Raw genomic sequence first — 26,643 nt, 5'->3', positions numbered from 1 at the left:
AACAACCCACCTTTGGAGAAAGATAAAAAACAACATCTGTTCAAAATGCTATTTACAAAACAATTCATTTCACAAGTGCCTGTGTGGTATTAATGCTTTTTTGCAAAATCCTTACTTAAAGCATCCTTGCCAACTCAAAATACCATATCTGCATAGTCTCATATCCTGCCCTACTCAATCTAGCTAAATAATGAAGAGGAGTACTTTGTGAAACTTGTTTGTTTAAAATTACTCTCTTGAGCATTAAATGCCAAAAGGAAATATGGAAATGGTCACTCCTACACACAAGAGTGACTAGCTGATTCAAAATTGTGATTTATTTTTAATGAGTACGTGTGCAAATCTGACTCATGTTCTTTATCTTTGGACAAAATTATTCTTAAGATAAAATTAATCTTGGACACCATCACTCTATTCAACTTTGTGGTCAGAGAAATCCGTGGCTTTTTGGCTTCAAACCAAAGCTCTGTTTTTGCAGCATCAGCTTCTTGTTCCTTAGCAATCAGACTCGCATCACCCTGCCAAGCAACTAGGAATGGATGTTTCAACATGTGTAGCAGTTTCTCCCCTCGACACCACTTTTCCAGGTGTCAAAAAAAACCCTCTAACAAAACAAAAGCACAAAACATGTCTGCAGTGAGACTCTAACTGGAAATGTTTCAAAAGCACTCTCCTTTCAGAGCCTCGCTTCATCTGTCTGGCCAGTAAATTCTGTGGACAATATGGCATTGTAACACGTTTTTGAAGAGCACAAGAAGTTCTAGCAACAACCCTTTTAAATGACAAAAAAAGCTCTATTAATGAAAAAGCTTTTCAGGAAGAAAATTGCTTCCTCAAAGCAGCAAAGTTACCTCTGATTAACCAACCTGGTATTTTGCAGCAGGCAGGCTGCAAGTACACCAGGACGTTCGATCTCATGTGATGCTGCAGCCAAAATGGAGATTGGATATTCACGTAATACTCCTACTGCCTTCACTTGCCTGGAAATAGGCTCAAGCAACATACTCTCTGCTCCCTCAGTCCTTCCGCGTGATGCATGGCACTGACCATAGCCTGAATGAAGGCCAAACAGCACTCTTTCGTAAGTTTTCCAGGCAGTTCATAAAGCACAAGAGTGGCTCATCTGGAACTTGCCACAGGAAGGGAGAAGTCTTTAATATATTCTTTTAATTTTAAGGGGAGTATTTGGAGCTTTTTTCATTACTAGCAGTATACGTTGCTCGTAATACAACTCAACTTTCTTATAAAAGTGACTAGATTTGGTTCTCTTGAATCCCTTACACCCAAGTCCAAGTGAAGAATCCTACTCTCCTCTTAAATGCAATATCCTCAAACTTGGAGGAAACCATACAGCACTGCGCTAGTGTAATCTTCAAATCTACTAAATATTTAGGCAATGGAATTTCTGTTATCACTACCTTAGAAACAAGTCCCTTGATAACAGGAATAGCCAAGCAGCAAGCAGCAGTCTCCCTTGGGAGCTCTTTATGCAGCAGATGTTGTTATGCATCACAAACATGCCATGCTCTGTTATCCGATGAAAGGTTCAACTACCCCTTTCCCCTCCGCAGGAAGCCAAGAGGATTTCCCAAGTCACATGATAAATTAGAGCACTTTCATTCCAAAAAAGGAACCACATTTTTTCCTTCCCCTGGGAAATCTCTGCACTTTTTCGGTGCGCTGTTATTTCAGGGAGAAATTACTTGCTCTGCCAGCCTTCCCTCCCATCTATCCCACACACAAGAATCTCTGTGATGTTTCGGACAGGTTCCCAATTAATTTAAATGACTTTAAAAAGGTTACTGCTGCATTGCATATTGACTGTGTCTCAGTTTTGTCTAGAACCAGAAAACATGAATGGGACATGGTGTATCAATTAGTTCTCAGTGTTAAGCATTACATACATAATAATATACTAATCATACAGGAAAAGTTCTATACAAAAACCATCATCAAGTCCCCAGCTATTGCTTTCTAACAACACAACTTGAAAAATTCCTGTGTCATTCTTGGGCTATCTTGGATAGCCCATTTTCTCTTAAAAATCTTCATTTGTTAGAGTAGTATTTAAAATTGTCACTTTTGGAGGTACCTTGGCCAGGCAGAACGCTCACTATCACTTAAGTCCAAACGTCTAAGAAAAATGACATGGGTAAACTATGAGGATGTATTGTAAAAAATTGGTTTAAGTGGAGAGAATAACTCTATTTCCTCTTACAATACTCTGTCACAACTAATGTCTTTAACTGAGACACACCTTAGAGTCCACTATTCCGATTAAATTTCACAACCTGCATTCTGGCTGATGAATATCCATTTGCTATTCATTCTACAGATTTCAGCTGCAAATCAGAAAGAACGCAGCATCATTAGAAGTAATTTTTGGCAGAAGAAAACAAGGGCTTAAGACAGTTATCACCATGCCTTAACGAGGGGGGTCTACAATACACAAGTCAAATGACAGGTAGGCGTACAAATGAAGGAAACCACGTAGAAGCGAACAGCAGCTGACAAGGAATAGAGTCACGGTTCAGCAGACACCGCCAATTCACGTTTCAGCTGACAGTGAGCAAGCCCATATGTCAGGAGAGTACCTCCTGCTCATCGGAAGCTATACCTTATACAAATCATTGACAAAGCCATGAGTTTACAAAGACCATATGTCAGGTTCTAACTGAATGGTTCTTAAAGCTGCTCTTCCAGCCATTTCCAAAACACACAAGTCTCAAATGTAGAAACATGCCATATCCATTACTACATTTAGGGAACACATTCTTCCTTAGCAGCTCCAAGGTACGGTAATAATTGACATGAGCTCCTCCGAATAAACTCACTGTGCACCTTAAGGAAACATGACATTCTTTGTAACAAAATAAAACAAGGAAAGCTTTGCCTAGCTCGGTGCTTTTCAAGGTAACAGGGAAAACATGGAGTAACTTCAGACTCTTTTCCAGCAACTGACCTAGAAAATTGGAGGATGAGCTGGGAACTCCCCTCACAATCTGGAAGGAAAGGATAACGTTTGCAAACCACTGACCCTACGATCACATCATACATGAACCACTCGGTGAGCTTCCCCACCTGAAATTGCATGCACATTGATCCAAGAAATCCAGTTATTTTGCATTCCTCCTTCCAACTCATCAACTAAGATAAATCCAGCAGCAAAGGTGTCCTCACCTAACTCCACACTCAGGTGCTCTGCAGTGAGCAGCTCTGTGCGGTACCCATCTGACAGAGTGCTCCGGTGCCCCCAGCTCCGGCAGACGTACAGAGGAATAGATGCTGCTCTGAGATACATTGCAAAGCCAAGGCTTACCACTTCTGTCTGGCAACCATTCTCCCTCACCCCATTTCTACAACCTCACACCACTTTAGTCTATGCAAACTTTGGATAACAGAAGGCGCAGCAAGCTACATATATGTCTTGGGACCTGAGTGATGAAAGCAATCAAAATTGTTACCATAGCATTATTCCAAAATCCTCTCAAAACAGCAATACTTTCCACAAAGCTTTTCTTAAACCCTATAAAACTTCTCAGGCTATGACCTCAGAGTGAATTATTTTATTCCCAGCAGGCTGCAGGAGAGAACACAAGACTGACAATCACCCAGAGGGGTTTTTTTTATGGTGGTTGCCCCCTGGTAGAGTCTTCCTAAGTTATATACCCCGGGTGAAATTCGATTTTTAATTATTCCAATAAACATTTTCAGAGACTTGAGAGTTTCCTTGTTGCATAGCAGTCCTTTCCTCCTGGGGAAGGCAACAGAAGCAAATCGCTGAAGCAAGCTTGTTTGCCGCGTTTCTTCCCTCTCCTGCTTATGCAAGTTGTTCTACATTTCCTAATTCCTTAAGAGCTGCCAAGAATGCAGAAAAAGATAGCAGACATGCCTCGTATTTTACGTGAGACATAAGCAATACCCCATAGGCTTGCCCTACTGGAAAATAATTCCACATTGCGTTCAAGTGCTGCATATTTTCATCTTCATTAAAATGACATCTCATTTTGATGACCAATTGAGACCTTAATAACAGGAAGAAACCCCTTTGCCAAAGCTTTACTAGAAAAGGGACAAGTCATTTTCTTTTCATCATTAAATACTCAAGGACAAAACAGTCCTTAAAGCCAGATCGCTCTAGTTCGCCCTCAATAAGCAAGTACCGAAATATGATGAAAACCACATCAGCAGTATCACAGGTGGTCTCTCACCCAGAGAGCACTTCAGAGATTAGAAGTATTTCTCCATGGTGAGCACAGAGCACACAGTTTCATCTAGCAAAATTTGTCAAGGACGGTTCCTCATCCCACACAGGGCTATCAGAGGCCATGGGAGCAGAGAGCAGCAGTTGAGATCTCAGGAAAAGTGACCACCAGCTGACACTGCAATAAATAAATAAGGAAATTAAAAACAACAGCAAAACAAAAAACAAAACCCAACAAAATTGAAGCCACCCAAAATCTAAAACCATTTCTACATTTCCATGGACCTACAAATAGGACAACAATTTCAATTACAGATTTGTGTCATCTCAATGCTATTTTATAGAACGGCAAACAAGTGACTCATCGCACAAATCTGAAATGAAGTCATAAAAGTTATGTTTTACCCTCATGACTGGATGGGACCTAATCTCACAGAAAGTTTCATCTGTAAGATTAATATAAAACCAGCTTTAGCAATAAAAAAACAACAATTTTTTTTTTTTATTCTCTTTATCAGTCTTGACTCTGGTAAGGAGATCTATACCTATCCTGTCTAACCACAGCTGAGAAACACTCCTTGTATTGGAAAAGAGCTGTCCTGAAATGTTTATATTAATGACTGGATCAACCTTAGCATGACTGTAACTTCCTTTCCCATCACAGACGCTACATACAAAGTCTTGATTATTGCCACAGGCTGATTTATACATTTAAAAAGTAGTATCATCAAATAATCGTAAAAAAACCCAAAAACAAACAAAAAACCCACCCCACACCAACATCTACTCCTTTCCATATAGTGTTCCCCTTTCACGAATAAAGAGCCCCAGAAGGGTGTTCTCTGGACACTACCAAGTAAAGCTTTTTTCCTATTCACTGAATGAACAGGCACATCAAAAGCTACAAAATGCCTTTTTTTTTTTTTTTTTTTTTTTAATTCAGCCTCCCTTCAAAACCTCTTTTGCTTTGTAAGAATGAGTACGATCAAAACAATGTTTTAGCCACTTTCATACACCAAAAAATACTCACTGGTCATCCCCCTCTAAGTTTTCGTTCGTGCAAAAAAAAAAAACCCCAACACAATCTAACAAAAAAAAAAAGAAACTAAAAAGCACAAATTTTTCAACTTAGTACTAGTATTCCATTGCTCTATAATTAGTTAAGGGCAGATTTCCTCCTCTCATTTGAAGCAAAAACATTGAAAAAGTTTTCTTTCCTCCTGAACCTTTCAAAATAGCATTGAGCCATAGCCTTCCTTGTGACAGTAAATCCGGTATGAGGCAACGGACCTTGCTTCGCCTTGCATTTTAATCAATTTAGCCAGCACTGGAGTGGGCAAGTAGCAATAACCGCTACAAGAAATCGTTATGGTTTTGCCACCCTTTGCCAGGGCGAGGCAAGCAAGGAGTCAGCGGGACAGCAAGTGTGTGCACATAGGAAGGAGGTGAGGGAAGACGCAGGAGAAAAAGGAGGTTTGGTGGAGAGACCCATCTTTATGGTCAAATCAACTCTTCTAGGGCTCCCTCAACATTATAAATGTTCTGCTGGGTTGGTATTTACTTATGCTGCAGGTCAAGCCACACCTCATCTTGACTTCAAAAGTGACACCAGATGCATTTCTTCCCAGAGTGCAGCATGCATGTCGCTGCTCCTACGCATGTCCCAGCATGGGAAACATTAGAGGTCAGGGTAGGCAACAAGTGCAGCCAAAGATCCGGCGACAAGGACCATTTTATGCCCCTTCAAACCACTGGACAGCCACCAGTTTCTTCAGCTTTTCAATCATTTATTTGAAAATTACAATCAGCAGTATGCAAGGTCAGGAAAAGAGAAGTTCAGTTAAAGCAGTCCGCCAGTTTCCATCCTCAGCAAAAATACAGACACCATACCAAAATATTCTTCCAAGTCTCACCATCCTTGCAGCCAGTCATTGCTGCTACCCGAGTTTTGTGAGCCCCCAAGCTTCACCTGTTAAATAAATTTGTTTCAATAGATGGGCAACAGTAGGGCAATAAACCATCGCTTGTGACAGCAAGGGCTTGAAGTGGTTACTGGGGCCCACCAGGGAAATTACTACCACACTACTGAGCAACAGCTTCTCTGGAAGTTGATGCTGCAACAGTTTCAACCATAGCATAGAAAAAAATAAAAATCACCAAGTACACCTTGTATCTGTGCCAAATAAAGGACAGCTTCAGCACAAAGTCCACTGCATCCTCCTCCTGAGGTTTCTGACATCCCAGGACACCTTTCCTCAGCACAGAGTCCTCTCATCTTTGCGCGATAGACTCTCTACTGCATCCTCAATACAGGGCTACCTGCACCAAAATCCTGTCCGGCTGAGAGGACCGATTGACACAGGTAATCCTGGTCCTCATCTGGAGCAGAGATAAAAACCTGCAGGTTGTCTGATACCTACTTGACATTTGGCTGCAGTTCAGTTAGGTTCAGTTTTTCCTTCTTAGGCTTAGAAGTTGTCACTAGGAGTCATTATTCCTGGTCTACCCAGAATTGCCAGGATTAACTGCCATAGGGATGCCACATACAGCCGAACCCTTGATTTTCTACAGGTATTTTTTCCAGATCTGAACCAGCTGATTATATTCCAATCCAACACAACTCAACCACCAGCTACATGCACCCAGAAACACAATAACAAGAGACTCTAATCTTTGTAGGAAGAAAGCAATAAAGATTAGGCATTCAACATGCAAAAACGAAGCATTTTATTTAAGTCCTTTATCTACCACCACATATTTGAAAAACGTTCATAGCTTACTTCTTTGTGAATCTTTTTCACAAAGGACTGCTTCCCAGTCCCACCGCATCTCAGCGGTGCAGAGCTCTCACCTTTGGCGGCTTACCCACAGCACCTGGAACAAGTAGGAGTCAAAGAAGAGGCTTCCCTTGCTTCGTAAGGAAGTCTCCTACAAGGAACATCCACTTTAATTCTCTCTCCACACTCCTCTGATGGCAAGCTGTCTAACAGGAAAATAGCAGCAATTTTTGTATTAAGCACTAAAAATTGCTGCAGGACAAAGGCCTTAATTAATAGGTAGCGTCGTGATTTATGGCTGGTGTGCTTCCCACCAGTGAATATCCTAGCAAACACTGCTAGACTGAGAAGTGCCACCTAATTGCCCACCAGGGGCTCCATCCCCATCCCACTCCTGTTGCTTAAGAAGTCACTGCATGGGGTTGTACGTTTGTACCCCCACAGCACACCTTATAACGGTCCCTGCCAGCCAGCACCAGCCACTCCTACTGCTTCTCCATCCTTTGCCGCTTCTTACACGTAGCTGGTGTGTAAAGAAACCACACACAATGCTTTTATTCCGCCCCATCTTTCTTGCTGATGCCAACTTTTGCCATTTCTGATCTTCCCACCAGCAGAAGTCATCTTGACCCAATTAACCAAACTGCCGCTCTCATCTCCCGTCTCCAAGTGTGACCTCCCAGCAGCGCATCAGATCCCCACAGTTCCCTCCTAACGAGGGAGCACATACAGCATCCATTTAAAACAAACACCAATACTACTGATGTTTCACTCTGCGAACTATTCAGCCATACTCATCTCCAAAGCTGTAGCCATCCAATCATTCTCCCTGACATTACAACACACACCCCCAATGTACTGCAGCAGTTTCTCCACTGCAAACGCGCTTGCTAACTCTCTCCCCTCTCCTCCTCTACAAGGCTTCTTCCACTCTCACATACGTGTAACAGACTGGGAGAGTGGAAAGAGATGCAACCCCTGATACTTGTGCTATAAGCCCATTTGTTCAGCTCTGCCATATTCTTCCAACACTACGGACCTCTTCAGGCCCACTTTCTACATGGTTATGCCAACTCTCTCTCCTTACCCAGCACAGTCATCCTGTGAGGCACAACATCATCACTTTCAGAGGGGAAATTCACAAATATCAGTAAACACTTCCTCCTGCCTGCTTCTTCCTGTTCTGAGATCAATAAGTGAATTTCTCATTCAAATTTTCTGCATACTCGTCCCAAGACCTCTCACACCCTGTGATAGCGTTCAGCTAGGACACAACATGAAGACTCATTGTCTCCTCCATAACCCCACATCTACACGCTGAGCCCACCGACCTTTCCCAACTCTCTCAGCTTTCAAAACACTTAAGCAAGCTAGGAATGCTTCATTCAAGCCCTATGTCTCCCAGTATTATTGTATTCCCATCCAACCCCTCATAAACCAAGTCTTTATTCAAAAGTTCAGACCTCCTTGCCCTCTCTACTGTTTGACATTATTACAGTGCCATTCTTCACACTTTACCCATCTGGATGGGAGTTTTTTGTTTGTTTTAAAGTACTGTTCTCTCACAGTAGTCTGGTCAATTGGTCCAGCCTCTTCCAGCATATTTTATATCTCTTTTGAAAGAACTCATCCATAAGACCATTTAACATTTCCACCCTATTTCAAGAAAGCCCATTTAATTTATCACCTCTGCTAAAAACCAGCCATCCTGAGAAGTGACCAAGTAGAATTTATTGTACTAAAAACAATACCACACAGACATACCTAATATAATCACTTTATTAATTACATCTATGTTACACAAACTCTTCCTACCTATTTTCTAATATAATCTATAGACTCAGGAAGCTTATACAGTCCGGTTCCATCAGAGAGCAGGATCAATTCTTCATCAGTCATAACCGATTGATGCAAGTCAAACCTGTCCTAACCACTTCCAATAATGAAGATTGAACAGCTTTCCCAGGAAATAATTCAGCATTTCACTACACTTAGTGTCAGTAAAAAGATTCCCAGCACCTAACCAAATCCCTCTTCTCACACTGTAAGCCCATTAGTTCTTCTCCTACCCAACACAGATTTTCTGTTTCCTCTTTGCAGCAACCTCCTTTCATTTTTCTCTTTATTACGAAAAGCTCCAGTTCCTGTAATTTCTCCTTGGAGATAATTTATTCTAGGATTCGGCAGCTCTCCGGTCTCTACTCTCTCCCAGTGGTCCACACAGTTTCTCAAGTGCAGCGTGATGGAAAGGATAACTCATCTTTTCTGTGAGGAGACAAATAGGCACATTACAGATGCTGTCAAAAGGAACAGTTAGGATACTGGGTCCCGACCTGCTCACAGCAAGCTTTCACTTGATCGCTAGGTTCACAGGGACACTTCACCATTCAACACCTACTGAACTGACTTGTGTACAACCTCCCTATTTGAAAAAAAGAAAACCCCCAAAACTAATCACTGCAACACCACAAGTGGCCAACAGCCGAGCTGCCAAAAAACAAACAGCATAACCCAACTGGTACTAAAGCCAGAAGAGCTTTCTAATCATCAGTCCACGGGACAGAAGCAAAATCTTGCTCCTTCCCCAAGCACCTGAAGGAGCTGACTTTGACAGTACAATTTTAGCGTGCTCCTGTGCATGCCAGCACTTCAGCAATGTCTGCTCAGCTAGGGCCACAGCAGCAGCAAAGTATCCCAGACGAACAGAAGGATTTGGGATATTTTTTAATGGTTGTTTCTAATCCTCTTGCATGTTTACTGCTACACTCGGCCCGATCATCTGAATCGAGCATGAATCTGCATCTCTCTTTAATTAATCACAAAGGTCAACTTAAATTTAGATAAATAATTTATTATTTTCTGGCCCAGAGTGCCAGAAGAGACAACTGAAATGATAATTATGAAAACTGAAAAGTCTGTCCCACACCTGACCAAAATCCAGGGTACCAGTGGCCTCACTTGTCAGGTTGGTATTTACGAAGTCAGAAGTCAACGCTGCAGAAAGTCACACTTCACACATGTGAACGACCGCACTGCAAATACGGGACTGATGCAATTGAGACACTCGATACCGACAGAACCTCTGGCACCCCATCGCTGTGAAAACATACCGACACCGTTAGAAGAACTATAGGCACCCTGAAGATACAAGGCACAAATGCTTAGCTGCTTTTTAAACAGTAACCTAGGGACCCAGCGTTTCATCTGCTATTCCATTGGAGCGCAGAGCCCCGCTCCATCACCCAGTTAATACACGATTTCGGTGGCTTTACGTAGTTTCGCGATTAGTTGCTTCAGCAAAACAACAAGTGAGCGACAGGTGCACACCTCCAACGGCAGCTTTTTTTATAGGCAGCAATAAAACAGATTGTGGCAAAAGCTAGAAGAATATCCCGCAGTTACATACTGTTCCCTTAGTTTAAAAAGAAAAAAAACTCCCGGTATTTTTAGCAAATCTCTCGAGCTCCACGACGCAACCTGCTGCCTTTACAGTTTTTTTCCACCCTAAGACACATAGTAAGCAACGCATGTGCTGCGAGTCTTCTCTTTTCTGGTGAAGCCATTAAGCACGCTGCTTCTGCAGGGGAAACAAACAAAAACTGGCGCTTTTTTGTTTTGGTTCCCCCCCCCCCGCCAAAAGCCGCACCAACCTGCATGACACCGCCTCGGAGAGGATTTGGGGAGCCCCCCCCCCCCCGCTCCCCGAGCGCCTCTCCCCTGGCTGACCTTGGAGGAGGGGAGGGGGAGCAACCAAAAAAAAAAAAAAAAAAAAAAAAAAGGAAAAAATTTTTTTTAAAAAAAGGTGAAAATCCGCTAGGCACAACCGCTCACCCTCTCCCCTCCGTGTCCCGGTGTGCCCGGGAGATGCTCGCCCTCTCCCCCGCCCCGGCGGGGGCTGCCGGTGTCCCGTGTGTCCCCCCACCCCCCCACCCCCCCCCGCCGCCTCCTCTCGGCAGCCCCGCGCGCCACCTGGCGGCCGCGCCCCACCGGGACCCGACCCCCGCCCCGGGAGCCCGTCGCCGGTACGGCGGGCTGCGCCGGGCCGCTCCCGCGCCTTCCGGAAAGAGAAAGGAGCAGTGGGGGGGGGGGGGGGGGGGGGGCGGTGGGAAGAGCCGGCACGGCGCAGGGCGGAGGGAGGGCCCTTGTTCCCGGGGAAAAAGCGGCGGAGGAAGGGCCGGGGAGCTGCGCCGCCGGCGGAGCGGGGCCGGGGGCTCGGCTGCCGCCCGCCCGCCCGCCCCGCTCAAGTTTCGTCCGGCGACGGAGCTAAGAATAACGCGCAGCTGCCGGGGCCGGGGGCCGCCGGCGGCTCCCGGGGAACGAGAAAGGGGGAAGCGGGGTGGGTGTGAGGGGAGGGGGGAGCTGGACACACCCCCCCCACCACCAACACCCTCCCCCCTCCCCGCCGCCGCCGCCGCCCGCGGTTTGCCCGGCACCGCGCCCGCCTCAGCCGGCCGCCGCCTGAAGGGCACCCGGCTCCCGCCTCACTCACCGTCCGGTGTCGCTGCTGCTGTTGGCGGCGCCGCCCCAACGCCGGGAAGCAACCGGCCGCCGTCAGCGCGGCGGCGGGGCGGCGGCGGCAGAGGAGGAGCGGCAGCGATCTGCCCGCCGTGGCCGCCATCGCGCCGCTGGAGCCGCCTCACGCTGCGGCGGCGGCGGCGGCGGTTGCTGCTGCCGCCCGGGCGGGTGGGGGGGGGGGTGGGTGGGAGCGGCGGGGCGGGGCCGGCCGGCGCCCGGCGGCCAATCGGAGCGCCCCGTTCGCCGGCCCGGGGCTCGTCAAGCCAGGCCGGGGCCGCCAATTGGCGCCGCGCGGATGCCCTGCCCGGAGAGGGGATTGGTCGCTGCTTTCCCTCCCCTGCCGGGGGTGGGCGGGGCCGCGCTAGGGCTAGAGGGCAGGGAAACTCCTCAGCAGGAGCGCCGCGGGGCGGGGCCGGAGGGGCGGGGCCGGCGGGGAGGGGCGGGGTCTCAACGCCGGGGGCGGGGCTAGGGCTGGGAGCGGCGGGGAGAGGGTGCGGGGAGACGGGGCGCAGCGGGGAGGGGGCGCGTTAGGGGAGGGGGCGCAGGGGGAGTTGGGCTCCACCGGGGAGACGGTGAGCTAGGGTGAGGGGTGCACTGGGGAGAGAGTACGCTAGGGTAGAGGGAGCAGGGAGACGGGGACACCGGGGAGAGGGTGCACTAGGGGAGGGGGTGCAGCGGGGAGGGGGTGGGGGGTGACAGGGTGCAGCGGGTAGGGGGTGCAGGGGGACGGGGTGCAGCGGGGAGGGGGCGCAGGGTGACAGGGTGCAGCAAGAAAGGCCGCGGAGGCACCGCCGTGGCCCTGGGGGTGCAGCGCGGGGGAGGCACAGGGATGTGGGGTGCCCAGCCAAACCGGCATCCCACCCCTGTGGCAGTTTTGATGGGTGGTATAAAAAGTGGGTGATCAAAAAGAAAATATATTGCAGAGAGAGAGAGGTACGTGCATACGTGGTGGGCCGGCCGCCAGCACAGCCCTTGCAGCATCTGGGCTAAGTAAGCAATATGTGCTCAGTTGTTTCTTGAAAGGTGATTTACTTGGATTATTTTTCTTAGAAAAGACTTTTCCCTTCAGCCTGGGAGTTGTCACAATACTGCCAGCGGCTCCTTTTTAATTCCTGGGAAGGAATAGTCCAGAAGAGAAACGAGCCTATTGCTTTTAATATTGGAAGTGGCCCCAGAATTGCTCCTTAGAAAATGGAGCTTTAAAAAATAATGCACAAGGAGTTCCCATGTGCAGCAATACTGTTAGGGCTGGGACTGAAACGAAGTGCCTTGGCTTGAAAGCAGCGGGGATCCTGTATTATTATTTTTTGAAGTTGAGGAGCCTGGGTCCTTGCTGCATGGAGCCATCGGGACACCTTCTCCTGGGAAGTGAGGAGAGGAGGATGCTCAGGAAAGGAAAGTCACTGGAAATTAATGGAGAGAAAACTGCGACGAGTCTGGAACTTGCTAAAATCATCAGGAACACGTGGGCTGAGAGACTCAGGCTATTATTTACCACCCCTGTTTGCCACCAAGACCTTCTAAAAATACAGAGAGGATCACGACCAGGTGGTGGGGTGACATGGATGTGCTTCAGCCATCACCCACACCATGGTGGCATGCCTGTGCCTTCCTCCTTCCATTCCCACCTCCCTCCAGCTGCCTTCTCCTTCCCTTTCCCTTTCCTTTTCCCCTTTGCCTTCCCCTCCCCCTTATTTTCCCAAGTGCTGCCTTCATATCTGCTCAGATGCTGAAGGGTCATTCTCGGCTTTTCCCCAAGCAACGTATTTTTGGAGCCACACATCTCACCCCTGAGCAATCCTCCACCCAAAGCCTCCTGAGCCAATTTGCAAGGCTTTGGGCTCCTTTCTGGCTGGGTTTTCCTGCAGCGATGGGTTTTCCTTTCCTTCTCTTTGTCAATTGGGAAAACGTGGTTGAAGCCGTCCCGTCTCAACTGTGTCCTTCTGGAAGGATTTACCTATGGTCTTTCCAGCATAGTGTATTTAGCACTTCAATAATTATTTGCTTTTTCTTGCAAGACCAAGGAGACCTATTACAGCAGCTGCTCTGAGCTCCACTGCTGGAGGGCAAGCAGCAAGACCCACCTCTGAGGGCTTCACAGGTCAAAAAGAGCAAATGATGGAGGAAAGCTGCTTGCCCTCAAGACATCAGTGCTCCTGAGATGGGCAGGAGAGACCAGTCCTGAGGGCACGCAGCCTAAGCGCCTGCGAAGACAAATTCGGATCGAACCTTTGTTCAACCCCTGCTCATGGTATTTCCCTCTCCTTCCACATTCAAAATTGACAGCAGGAGGAAAAATACCTTAAAATAAGGATTTTGTGCAGCACAGCCCCCTGCAATGATCCCAGGAACATCTGCACTGGGAGATGCTCCCGCGCACATCTCGCCTGAAGAGCTGCTCATAGACCACAGTCAGGGTGTCCCTCGCCGGGTCCATCTGCCTCTCCCCAGTATGGTTTGCAGTGTCCCCACACAATGGGATTAAAAGTCTCAAAATGGCAAAAAAATGGGGTTAATGCAGTCTGCAGGAGCTAGAACAGGGCGATTAGAAAGGCAGGAAAGGGGGAGGAAGGAATCCCTAGGATGGGGGAGGTCCCGGGGAGGGCAGAGGATGCAGCCCCAGCAGCGCTTTGGGGCAGAGCCACCTATTCCCACCATGAAGTACCCAACCCAATGCTTTTTTTTCGGCTGGGTGAGCAGATATGTGTTTAGGATGAGCCCATGCTGCCCCCCGCCCCCGTCATGGGGCTTCCTTCGGGGGCTCAGTGCCGGCAGCTCCAGGGGAGGGCAGGGACGGGCACGTCCATCAGACCCTGGGCTGCCAGACCTGCCCCAACCGCTCTCTCCTATTTCCTACTCCTCCAGCCATTCATATTATAGGTTTAGATGTTTATTTCTATTTAAAGAAGAGCTGGAAGTGTTCACCTGAAGTCGTATTTTAGGCAAAATTTAAACATTTCCAGGGAGTATTTGACAGAGGTGGGGAGAAGACAGGCTGTGAGCAAAGGCTGAGGGCAGCAGAAAGGCCAATAATTCCTTAGCAAACCCATGCTGAGCACGTGGGCACTCATTACAACACATAGAAATGGGAATTAAACACGAGCCCCGAGATCAATAACCCATGCAATTAAACAAGCCGGCAAGGTACGGCTTCTCAAGAGCGCAGGGGGCGAAAGGGGTGAGGATACCGGCACCAAAATAAAACCCTGTCTTTTTAGGTCAAATAGCTCCCAGTACCCTGCTAGAAGCATCTTCTGCTCTTGGAAAACCTAAATAAAATAATGTATTTAATGAGGCTTTCTCTTGGTGCTTGTAATTACAGACAGCTGTATATCGGAAAGCTGCTCCTGAGAAGAATTGATGGGGAAAAGCGCGCCAACATTTGCAATTAATATTATTGCCGTGGGAAAGACTGAAGTGGAAAGCTAAAGCCTCAAAACCCCATCAACCATCTCAACACTGCCGACGGAGGCATGGATGCTGTCCTCCTGCAAATAAAATGCTGATTTAAGAGAAAGCAAGTGTGCGATGAGCCATAGGCAAGCCCAACACTTTGGCTCAGACCTGAGCAAGCCCCAAAGTGCTTAGATTAAATAAGCCAGCTAGGAAGAAAAAAACAACACATAGCCTCTTATTCCACGGGCTCATCACTTTCTTCGTTTTATTTAAAAATAGGATTTACCCTATTTTATTCCTATAGACGTCCAGGGCTGTGATACTTGCAAAATGATGGTCCCTGTCCCATCGCAGGACCTCGGCCATAAACCCCAAATTACCCAGACATGCCAGTATTTGCTCGCTGTGACATGTTGTCCTCCCATCTCCTTTCGGGGTTCAGCGTCTCTGTCGCACATGGCCAGATCTCCACATGCCGCTGCACTCCAGCCCCGCAGCAACCCCTCCAAGTCTCCGGCATCACCTTAAGCCTCACCAAAAGGTTCATCCCAGAAATCCCTGCAGCATTTTCACTGCAGGAGGGCAGCGGCAAGATTCAGCAGCCTCCCGTGTTCCTGAAGAGCAATTGCTGTCTGTTTATGCCTCCAGAAAATGTATTTTTGAATGGGGGATTCATTAAAGCCCGAAGAGAGCCAACCTAAGAGGCATCTGGAAGCAACTAAAATTAAAATACCTAAAATTAGCCTCGTCAGCAGCGAATCCTCCCTCTGATCTAGATGCCGAGGCGCACATGACCCAGGCGTGCCTTTCTCATTTTCCCTTCCCGCTGCCATCCCATTCCTGAGCCACCGGGCACGGCCACAGCAGCCCACGCACCCACCCACAACCCCGGAGAAAATAGCATCCCTCCATCGGGTTTGCTGGGGTCCCTCCCTCGGTTCAAAAATTAGCCTCCAAGTTTACATTTTGGGACTGTCCCATCTCAGAGATGGCTAAAAAATACGAAGTTCCCCCATTGCCACAGGAACCGTTTGGGATGGGGACTCCCAGACATTGGTCTGTCCTGGGGGACCATATCCTGGCTGCTGATGACACCCGGCCACATTTATTTTCAAGGTGTCTTATTTCCTTCCCAGCTCCTCTGCCGTACAAAAAAGCCCCTTTTGGGTGAGGTGCTCAGGCACGCGCTTTCCTGATGTTTAAATCTTATTAGTGCATGACATTAATTGAAATCACAGCACTGCTGGGCTGGTGTGATTCCCTTGGTGCTGCTTTCCTCTCTGATAAATCCTGCATAGAAAGGCTTATCGTGTTTAGCATCTCTGGGCAGCACCCGTGGCTGTTAAAAGGTGGGTGCCGTGCAAGGGATGCACTCCTGCCGGACCCCCCCATGTTGTTGCAGGGTCTCCCCGAGCTTGTGGAGGCAAATCCCCCAGAAGGATGAATAAAACCATGGCTGCCTTGCCACCTGCTTTTTCTCAGAGGCAGGAGCATTTACCATTGCCCTCTTTCTCGTAAAAAGGAGATGCTGAATTTCCTGGGGTGCTAAAGCACCCCGAAATAAAAAATTAAGGCGTTTTCAAAGACAGGGTTGAAACAGCAACATGAACCTCCCAGGGATTTTTGATGTCGAAATCACCACCAGCCTGCAGCTGCTGCTGCTTCACCGTAGTGTCCCCTCTGCCCCCGCACCCCCTCCCAGCTGGGCTGCCAGCGCCGGTTTGGGCACCAGATTCAGGGAATGCAGGACAGGATGCTGCATCCAGGATCCAGGCGTCTTCATAGTCACTGGTACAGGAGTGTTTCCATGTGGGAATGTGCTGCACATAATTTTCCTTCCTTCCTTCCTTCCTTCCTTCCTTCCTCTTTTTCTCTTTTCTTTTCCCTTTCCTTTCCTTTCCTTTCCTTTCCTTTCCTTTCCTTTCCTTTCCTTTCCTTTCCTTTCCTTTCCTTTCCTTTCCTTTCCTTTCCTTTCCTTTCCTTTCCTTTCCTTTCCTTTCCTTGTTTTCTTTTCCTTTCATTTAATTTAGTTTAGTTTTGTTTCTTTTTGTTTTTCTTTCTCTCTTCTCTCTTCTCTTCTCTTCTCTTCTCTTCTCTTCTCTTCTCTTCTCTTCTCTTCTCTTCTCTTCTCTTTCACAGAATCATAGGTTGGAAAAGACCTTTAAGATCACTGAGTCCAACTGTAAACCTAGCACTGCCAAGTCCAGCACTAAACCACGTCCCTAAGCACCATATCTACACATCTTTTAAATACCTCCAGGGACGGTGACTCCACCACTTCCCTGGACATCCTGTTCCAATGCTTGACAACCTTTTTAGTGAAGAATTTTTTCTTAATATCCGATTTAAATCTCTCCTGGCTCAACTCAAGGCCGTTTCCTCTCGTCCTATTGCTTGTTACTTGTTTCCCTTCCTTTCTTCCTTCCTCTCTTCCTCTCATTCCTCTCTCTCTCCTCTTCTGATGCTTTTCTCGTCCGTCCGTCCGTCCGTCCGTGCACCTCCCATTTGGGCAGGAGCGCTGCGGGCAGTACGAAGGATGTGCTGTCTGGCGGCAGTGGGGCACAGATATCTTTCCTATCTTGGTTAAGGAGAGGATTTCCTACCTGTGGGCATCGTCCTGAGCCCTTCCCCACCATCCCCAGTATGTGAGAAGTTTGTGGTGGTGGTAGGTGTCAAGATGGTAGCTCAGTGGAACTATTTCCCCTAGTGTTTTGTAAATATTATGGTCAATGGGAAAAATAAGCCCTCCCATGAAGATTTTGTTTGTAAATTTGACAGCCTAGGGAGGAAACCCATGCAGAAAGAGGAGGACATGGTTAATACTGCCTGGCCAGGCTCGTGGGCACAGCTCGGAGGGTGAGGGATAGTAATAACAGGCTAATATTTCTATATTATTATTAAATAAATATTATTAATATTAAATATATCGAATACTATCAATTGTATTAAATATTATTATTAATTAAATATTATATAGTATTTCTATTTCATTGCTAATTCAGGCTGTGCCGTGCTACAGCAGTGGCGGCTCTGCTTGCTGCAGGTCTGGAGCCAGCAACTGTTCTGGACCCTGCAGAATTACCTGCTCAAGAGACACATTTCTCATGAGATAATCCCTTCGTTTCTTAAAGTGACTTGTTATCGGAAACGCACGGAAATGCTCAGCCCGATATGCCGGGGTGGAGGGGGGTAAAAGCAAGAGAAAGAATTTCAGTTCATATACTAGTAAAGAACTTGCAGTGCAGGTGATCACACCTGAAAAATCAAATTTTCTGCATTTCTGCAGTGATGGAAGAGCTCCCTTCTTCTTGTGCTGGGTGTGTAGATCTCTCGGAACATTTTTCATTGCCGAGGGCGCCTCCGTCACCCATCTGCTCCAGGTACGGCGAGCAGGAGGCCCCTCTGGCATTTGAAGTGTTTGCCCGGAGGGAGGGAATTACCACTTGCAGAAATAAAACTGGGAAGATTCCATAGGGTATTGCAGAAACGGCCAAGGGCTTGCAGACCCTATGGACGGCTACCTTAGCCCCTGGACATTTTACGCCGGTGCCTTAAACTTATACAGAGGTACCTCCGACCCTGCATATAGGCCCCTCAAACGCTGTGTATAGACCATTTCAGGCCCGGTTTATATAGGCTCTTCAGACCCTGTACACATATACCCCTGAGACGCCTTTCAGGACTTATATATAAGCCCCTGAGACCTTACGTACAAGCCCCTCAGGACCTATAGCTACGCTCCTCATATGCTATACATAAGCCTCTCAGGAGCTCTACCTATGGGCCCTGAGACCCTATACACAGACCTTTCAGAACTTACATACACAAGCCCCTGAGACCCTTCCCGGGGGTCTTCCACGACACCTACAGACGCCTCAGACCCCCCCAACACCGGCACCCGGGCGCCACAGAGGCCCCGCCCCGCCCGGCCCCTGGCCCCGCCCCGCCAACAGACCCCGCCCCTCCCTGTCCCCGGTCCCCGCCCCGTCCGCCCAGACCCCGCCCCTTCCCGGTGCGTCACCGCCCGCGGAAGCGCGGCGGCGGCGGCGGCGGCGGCCGGCGGGGCTGAGGTGAGCGCGGCCGGGCCGGGGAGAGCGGCGTCGGGGGGGTCCGGTCACTGTTCGTTTCTCCCCTTGGGCCGGCCCGGTCCTTCCTTTCCTTCCCCGCGCCCCGGCGGGAGCGGGCTGTGGGCACGTAGGCGGGTGCTCAGCGTGAAACGGGCTGAGGGGGCGGCCCAGGCCTCGGAGTTGGGGGCGGCCCAGGCCTCGGAGCTGAGGGAGAGCTGCTGCCCGGGGACACCGGGCTTTCCGGGGCTCGGGGTGCCGCGCTACGGCTTCTCCGTTCTGCAGTAATACTATAATTTCTTCTTTGCGAAATAGGCTTCAGGGGTTGTGCCTCCACGACGGCGTTCAGCTTTTCCTGCTGGGAAAGCAGGAGGAGAAGGAAGGACCGATCCCCCTCGGCGTGCCTGGGCCGAGGGGGGCCTGCGAGGAGGGTTTTGGGGAGCTCTCGGGAGGGGCGAGGAGTTGAGTCTCGGCTCCCCCGTTTTGGTTTGGTTTTGTTGTTGTAGGGGATGGCTGGTGGCCTTGCCAAGGCTGTGTGAATTATTGCTGCACGTTATAGCTAATGTCAAAGCAATTTTTTTTAACAGCGGTTCGTTAAACAGCTTTAACTTAAACTGTATTTGATGTGCAGTTTGTCTTTGGAAAAACCTTTAGGGTGAATTTGGGTTAATAAACTGCTGAGAGTATAGAAAGGCCTGATCTTTATCACAACATGATTTATTTATAGTGTATTTGCCTTTAGTTTAATGAGCTGCTTGGGAAAGATAGTAAATCTGAGTGTGTTTAGTGGGGCCTACTGACTAGGGGTGGGAAGGTCAAGCAAGGCAGGACTTTTGGAGTCTTTCTCCTCTAGAAACTGGAGTGCCAGCTCAGACTTCAGTTAAAGTAAAGGCCTGGCTGGCTCTCTTCCTTTTCATCAGCGGCGTGACCATTTTTCCCCTCCTAGCTTTATGTGGCGGGCAGTCTGAGATGCACTTACTGAGGTCGATGTGTGTGAGCGCTAATATGCAGAGCATGATTGCCAGGAGGGAAATTGTGTGCAGTACGTTGCTGGCAGCAAAGAGTTATAATCTTTATTGTGTTTGTTTCTTGTTGTTAGAACACAGCCCTGCAATTGCTGAGAAATAATTCCCAGTGTTCTTCATGACTGCTTGACCTGCAAGCTGAGGGTGAAGACACTTGAGCTACAAGTGAGGATGGTATTGCTGCCTGCAGGGGTGTGCAACTCATAGCATGCTGTGGCCCTGCTCTCAGGTTTAATTCTGCTGAACTAATCATCTGACTGATATTTACCCTTAAATCTGCCCTGCTTGGAATTATTCTTGTTCTGAAGGATTCACCCAGGATTTTTCCTACGGCTGTAGGAAAATGGGTTGCCTTTTTGCAATGTGATAAGTTGTGCTGACTTTTCTGTTGGAATGCTCAGGTCCTGTGATTTGGAAGGAGGAGTGAAGCAGGCATGGTATGAGCTGTCGAAAAAGTCTGTTGCCTGGACCTTGCTGTCAACCCAACCTCAGCTGTCCACTTTCATAAAATATCGAAATAAACCAAGAAAAACCCAATGCAACTCACTGTTTCTATGCACTCAGTAAAAATGTATTTGAACATAGGGAGGGATCTTAAAAAAAAAAATAATACAAGCAACCAAAACTAACTAAAGATGCTTAAACTGTGTGTGCTTGTCCATCTGGAGCAACAAAGCGTTTCTTGGCCAGCCTGGGGTGCAAGGGAAATGCGTTAGTGTTATCACTGCCCGCTTCTTTGGGACTCTGGAGGGGGTTGTGGTGGCCAGCACTTTGAGGCAGCAGCTTCTTTAGCCCATATAGCTGCTGTCAGAAGAGGGCATGGAGGGTTCTGTGGCTTATAACCATCCTCTTAAATTTTCTGGTGTTCAGTGGTATGTTAAAAAGAGTATAAGGCGTGTATTTGGCAGTGTATCACAAGTTCATATAAGCTCAGTTCATTGTTTGCTCGTCGAAATGGCTTGTTCTCCAAATGACCCATTTTCTGCAGAAACTTTTGTGGTATTCATTATGCTTCCTGAACTAAAGAAATTGAGATTTTATGATCTGGAGGAAAAAGAATGGTGTGCCTTGCTTACACGATTAATGTCTGCCTACTGGGGGCTCTCTGGAGCTCCCTGTGCCTTGCTAGTCTTCGTGTAACTTCTCTGTAAAGGTTCCTGTTGTGCCTCTCAGGCCGAGAAGTCAGGTTCCCGGGTAAGCTCGCAGTAGTGTTTTCAGAGGAGAGATTGTACTCTTGTCCTCGGGCAGTTTAGCAGGACAAACTGCAAGACTTGCAAATCATTTGAAGTCTCAGAAGTGCTTTGAAACAGTGTCCCATAAGCATTACATTTTTCAGGTGATATTTGAGGGAGTCATCAGCCATTTTTAAATCCAGAATGTGGAAACAACTATTTTTGCATTTCTTCAGCAAAGTAAGAGTTCTGTAGCAGTCATGTTAGGTTTATTATAAACACACGTTGCTGCGTGCTGTTCCTTTTGCTGCAGTAACAGTTCTTGAAATGGACTGAGCTGGGACATAGAAGTACTTGTTTTATTCTTCCCAAGTTGCCAGTGGCCTTGCTGGTGCACAGTATTTTAATAGGATTCAGTACATTAGAGCTGAGGATGCTTGTGCACAATAACCAAAAACCTTATTTGTTAATTTTCCAGATGCTGTGTGCTCCTGCTGGGACATTGCAGGGGTGTTAGTGAAAAAGTGTTGTTTGGTGTAGATGTGACTTTGGGTGTGATGATGCTGTTTGAGATAATTTAGTAGGAAACAGTTACCCAGGGTTGTTGAGTATTGTAGCTAGCGTTATATGCCTTTGAGAAGGATGTTTTTGCTTTTTTTAAAGCAGAACAGTTTTGAGAAAGGTGTGTTGCAAATGGTATGGCTCTTCCTTAATGAGGAGGATGGCTATATATATTTAGGGTGATGTGTTTGACACTTTTAGTAAGAAATGCAAGGACTCTTAGTAAAATCTGAGATGAAATGCACTTTGTCTGCCTAAGCTCATACCATCCAAAAGTCTTTGGCAGGCTTGCCCCTGAGTGAAAGATTTAAGATACTATAGAACAGAAGAAATAGACAGCTTGACTGTTGAGATCATGCTTTGTTTTACTGTGGCTTCCGTAGTGTTATCCGAAAAGTCCTTGGCTAGTAAATTCTGGGTTATCTTTGTCTGCTACCTTGTCTGTGAGTGCAGTGACTACTTTTTTTTCCCCAGAGAAACCTGCCATGGGATTTCCTTTCATGCATTCTAGAATTAACCTCTGCTGAGAGCAGCTTTTAATTGCAGTCCCACCATTGCTTGTTGCTGGCGGTACCACAGCGTGAAGAGATCCTCTTGTCTGGGCTGGCTACTGCTGTGCATGTGGGGTGGGAAAAGGTAGAGCGGACCAAAGTGCTGATCCTTGTAACTGGGAATTTTGTGCTTGGGCTGGCACAAGGAGGGAATGCGCAGCTTGGGGAAGGCCAGCTGCTTGTGCTCATTTATAATAGCAGTGAATGTGTGGCCTTAAATGCATTGCATAAGCAGCCTTTGATTCATGACAGGGTTTCCTTTCTGTCCCTGCAGCCTGTGGCAACTTGTCACCCTTCCTCTACCCCCACAAGAAAACAAATCAGTGGCTTAAAGTAATGGTTTTCTGGTTGTGTTTTTTAAATAGAAAATAGTTGGCTTCTCTGGGGTGGTGTTTTTTCTTTTAAGTCACCAAGGGTGTCTCAAGCTTAAATTCTTGAGATTTTCTGTTACTGTTAGAGTTTATAGCTCTTTGAAATGAAACCCAACAATTTCTTGTAGACGGCAAGAAAGAAGATCGTGGTTTGATATGAGCAGCGCTGCAGCTGACCTGTGCTTGAAATAGGAGACCTGTGAATCCGTGTGGCTTCATAATTTGCAGTGTGTCAGTTCGTGATGCAGACAAAGCCAGTCTATGACAATATTGCAATCAGACCCAGTATCTGTATAGACTAGCTGTGTTATGTACCACCACTTTAACATCTGTGTTTTTATTAGTTTGATGCAAACTTTCCATCTTTGGCATATTTGCTTCAAGAGCTAGAAGAGTGGTTGTATTTTTTTTCACTAAAATCTTAGCTATGATAAAAACACAAGGAAGATCTGCAAGAACTGATGCCTGCCTTATGCCAGTCAGTGTTAAAGAATACAGGAGGATTGTCACTGTATTAGATGTGCTGGGTGTGTGCACCAGGCTTGCTGTCCATTGGAATTGCCCAGGAGTTTGACGCCCCCACCCTTCTAACACTGATAAGAGGAGGTGGTTTTTTTTAACATCTCTTCTTACAGAATTGAACTATGGCTTTTATCATGTGCTCTTAAGGTTGCTGTTGTCATTAATATAATCCCCTTCTTTTCTGTTGGCTGAACTTTTAGTGGACTGCAAAGTAAAACTCCTCCATCCGCTGATGGATATTTTGCTTTTTGGTTTCATGGCTGCAGGGAGGGAGGTGGTGGGTGTTAGTGGTCAGAGATTGTGATTCTACTGTTCCTCTGCTTGATGGGGTGTTTGCTCCAGATCAGCACGTGAGCACACGTATGCAATCCGCCTGGGCACCCTGGATGGAGCGGAGTATTTGTTGCCGACTTTTTCATGCTGAAAGTGAACTCCTCAGTTCGTGTTCTAAAAGCACAAGGCACTACCAGGCTTATCTGTATTCTCTATTCTCTCTGAAGATCAAGCTAATCTAATAATGTGTTGCTGGAAAAGCAACTGCAACAGTTCAGACTTGCTTTTCCTTTTCGGGGGAGAACTAGTGCTCTTCTCTTGAGTTCCCAAGAAATCGCTATCCGGTAGATGAAATACAGATGCTGTAACTTGGTTTATTTCAGTAAGATTTTTATTTGAAATTTCTTTGGATATGTGCCATCAAAGTGTGGCTCTTGGGCAGGAAAGGCATTTTTCTGAAGAAGCAAGTGGCCGTGGCTGGATTAGATGATGTTTCTGTTTAAAAGACAGAACAGGAAAGGGGGAAATTACCATATGGTGATGCTCAAATTCAAGTTCTCTGTGGGTTCACAAATCTTTTTCCTCCTTGTTGGAGAGAAAATGAGGTACAGACTTCACCATGTCAAATTCTGAGATGATCTACTGTGTGTGTACCTCCAAAAAGAAATTTGTCTTTTTCTGGAGCTGGACGTGTATCTGCAGATAATGTAAGCCTGTTGGATTGTCACCTTCACAGCCTAGTGAGGCTTTTGCTTTCTCCTCGGACTACTTCTATTTTTCTCTTCCAGCATTATTTTCTTGTGAAACACATGTTTATTCAGTAAGATTTAACACCAGTTTTCTTGGAGCCAAGTAAGCCATAAACACCTCTTAAATCTGCTTTAACTGCTGTGGGATTTTTTTGTTTGTTATTGTAAGGTACACTTGGGTAGGTGACCATTGGCTGGAGAAAGGACAGGAGCTTCAAGGAGGGTCTTTCAGTTTGGTGCGAAAGTTAGGAATTCTCAGGAAAATCGCATCCCGTTGACACAGATTGTGCAAGGCAAGTTAAGTCGCTTGGGCCATTAAGCAGCCGTATTCTTGCTGGCCGTTACTTTCTACAGAAAAAGGCAGAAGCGTTATGTTTTCTACTCCTCTGCCAACAGTTCTCTGACAAACCTTTGCTCCTCAAATTGGTGTCATTTTTTCCTCCTGCGAAAATGCCTCTGCTCTGGTGTGCCGGCTTGTGTGGCTGGTTTGCAAAGACAGCCTGATTATTTGGGAATAGTTATTGGAAAAAGAAAATTTCACATTGAACTGATTAAGGTAGAAGTAGCTCATGAAACAGGGTCATTATCCTTAATAAGGGATGAGAAGTTTTTTGTTTAGTTTTTGTTTTTACAGTTCTACTAGTTAACTCTGGCTTCTTTGCAGATGCTACTAAGGAGTTTGTTAGTGCTGGGCTTTACTGTAATGTTTTCTAGGTGGAAAAGCCCAAGGAATAAGCTGCATTTTGTGGGGAGGAGGGGAAAGGAAAACTTTAACTGGGAGAAAGCAGCATTTAGCATTAATTTCTGTGGAGGATTATAGTTGCCCCTTAAAAACTTACTGTGCGTTGCTTGAGACTGACTGTCTGAAGTAGCAAGCAAATATCCTTGCTGAAGGCGCTATTTTCAGTGCCGCAGCAACAGATGTAACCAGCTTATTTTGTTTGGGTACACTCATTTTTCATGTGTTTCTCAAAAGCTGCAGTTTGTGGTGACTGCATAAACTCACAAGTCCACTAGTGACTCAGCGAGCAGGTAAGATTTGGGGTTGCTGTTGAGCTTGCCAAGTGATGTTTCTGCCATTTTTATTGTCACCAAAGACTTTATCCTAAATAGACTTTAAAAGTTCGAAGGTGCGTGGGCAAAGATCTTTCCCCAGTGAAACACTCCTGCCTCCCTTTCAAGGGAAGACCAAGACCAAGCTAGCTACTGACCTACACTCTTATAAATAATTCGGTTGCAATTACTAATAATGCTTTATTAAGGCTAATTCAAAAGTCTTGTGTGTGTCTTCACAATGCATCGTCTTTTCTACTTAGCACTGAAGATCAGGAAAGTTATTTTCAGTCTTGCTGGTTTTAATCTAGGCTGTGTGCAGCAGCGTTTGGGGTTCGTGACTCTTCTTTGGCCAGTCTGCTTGAGTCTAAGGCGAAGCTCCTGGGGCAGAAGACTTGGCAGAAATCACCACGGGTGACTTGAACAGCCCAAGGAGAGGCGGTTATTTCTTCTGTACAGTACTTGCTATCTCAGGATGATCTGCAGTTCCTAGGAGACTATTTGTTTGCAAGCAGTGAGAGCCCAGGTGTAGGTATGTGGAGCTTCAAAATAGGGGAGGGATTAGAGCAACTGATAGTAGGAGAAACCTACTTTTCCTTAATTTAAATATAGCTAATAGTAAGGATGTTTGCATTAAACTGAGGAGAACAACACCTGTGTGTGAAAGTGGTAGTTTAACAAGTTGGATTCGAACTAGCTGTGGTTTTGCTCTTTTATTTTCACTTTGTGTCTTATGATGCTAAATGATCAATTTGGCACAATAAAGCAACTTGAGATAAGGATGGCATAAATAATGGAGTCTTAATGGATATCATCCCGGTAAATCGTTATACTGAATAAGCCACATTAATGGTGAGGTGATTGCAGAATGCCAAAACATGTCGGTAGGCAATATTAGACTGAATTTTAAAGCATATTATGAAATGCAATAGTACGACTTTAATAGCAGCTGCATTCAAAGCAGAATGAAGGTTAATACAAAATTCTGGCTATTTGAGGGATGGCCCTGATCATCCCCAAGGGGAGGACGAGTGATGGTTGGGTATAGTTACAGAGCTGTAGTGTTGGTTAGGGCTGAGGATTTTAGGAAGAGGTGAACCCTTACTGCAGTGGCAGTTAAAAAGAAATTGCCAGACTATGGTTTAGGTTTCTGCTGAAGACCTGGCAGCATGTTATTGACTAATGCTTCATAGACTCTCCATAAGTTTAAATTGTGCTCTGAAACAAATGTGGTTCCCCTTTCTAGCAAAATGAATGTGATCAAATATTGCCCCAATCTCATACCTGAGAAGAAATTACTTTTGCTGCTAGATTTCATTTTCATTCTCAAAACTGATTTATGTGTCTTGGTGAGCTAATAACTTCAGTAATGTGAGTAATTCTTTATCTAAAAATTGCACTGGGTAAGGT

General features: G+C 46.6%; 2 protein-coding genes across 9 annotated transcripts in view; one reads left to right on the top strand and one right to left on the bottom strand.

The window, feature by feature from the left end:
* Positions 1-11,651, bottom strand: part of MCU (mitochondrial calcium uniporter) — a 97,037-nt gene extending 85,386 nt beyond the window's left edge. The window contains exons 1-3 of one of the 3 annotated variants that reach the window (XM_049811078.1): positions 11,471-11,573; positions 9,908-10,077; positions 9,051-9,246 (exon numbers count right to left, since the gene is read on the bottom strand). In XM_049811078.1, coding sequence (XP_049667035.1) covers positions 9,051-9,095 — 45 coding nt within the window. In that variant the 5' untranslated portion in view covers positions 9,096-9,246; positions 9,908-10,077; positions 11,471-11,573. Of the gene's footprint in view, positions 1-9,050; positions 9,247-9,907; positions 10,658-11,470 lie in introns of those variants that run through there. The other 2 variants (XM_049811077.1, XM_049811076.1) reach the window with 2 other exon arrangements.
* Positions 11,652-18,925: 7,274 nt separating this feature from the next.
* MICU1 (mitochondrial calcium uptake 1) overlaps positions 18,926-26,643 on the top strand; it is a 106,917-nt gene continuing 99,199 nt past the window's right edge. For 2 of the 6 annotated variants that reach the window (XM_049811051.1, XM_049811058.1), the window contains exon 1: positions 20,237-20,382. In XM_049811051.1, the coding sequence (XP_049667008.1) occupies positions 20,375-20,382 (8 nt within the window). In that variant the 5' untranslated portion in view covers positions 20,237-20,374. Of the gene's footprint in view, positions 18,963-20,055; positions 20,147-20,188; positions 20,211-20,236; positions 20,383-26,643 lie in introns of those variants that run through there. The other 4 variants (XM_049811052.1, XM_049811053.1, XM_049811054.1 and 1 more) reach the window with 4 other exon arrangements.

This window comes from Accipiter gentilis, chromosome 9 (assembly GCF_929443795.1).
Source record: "Accipiter gentilis chromosome 9, bAccGen1.1, whole genome shotgun sequence".
NCBI classification, from domain to species: Eukaryota; Metazoa; Chordata; class Aves; order Accipitriformes; family Accipitridae; genus Astur; species Astur gentilis.
Note: the sequence above shows the minus strand (reverse complement) of the source record. Positions and strands in the feature narration are given on the sequence as shown.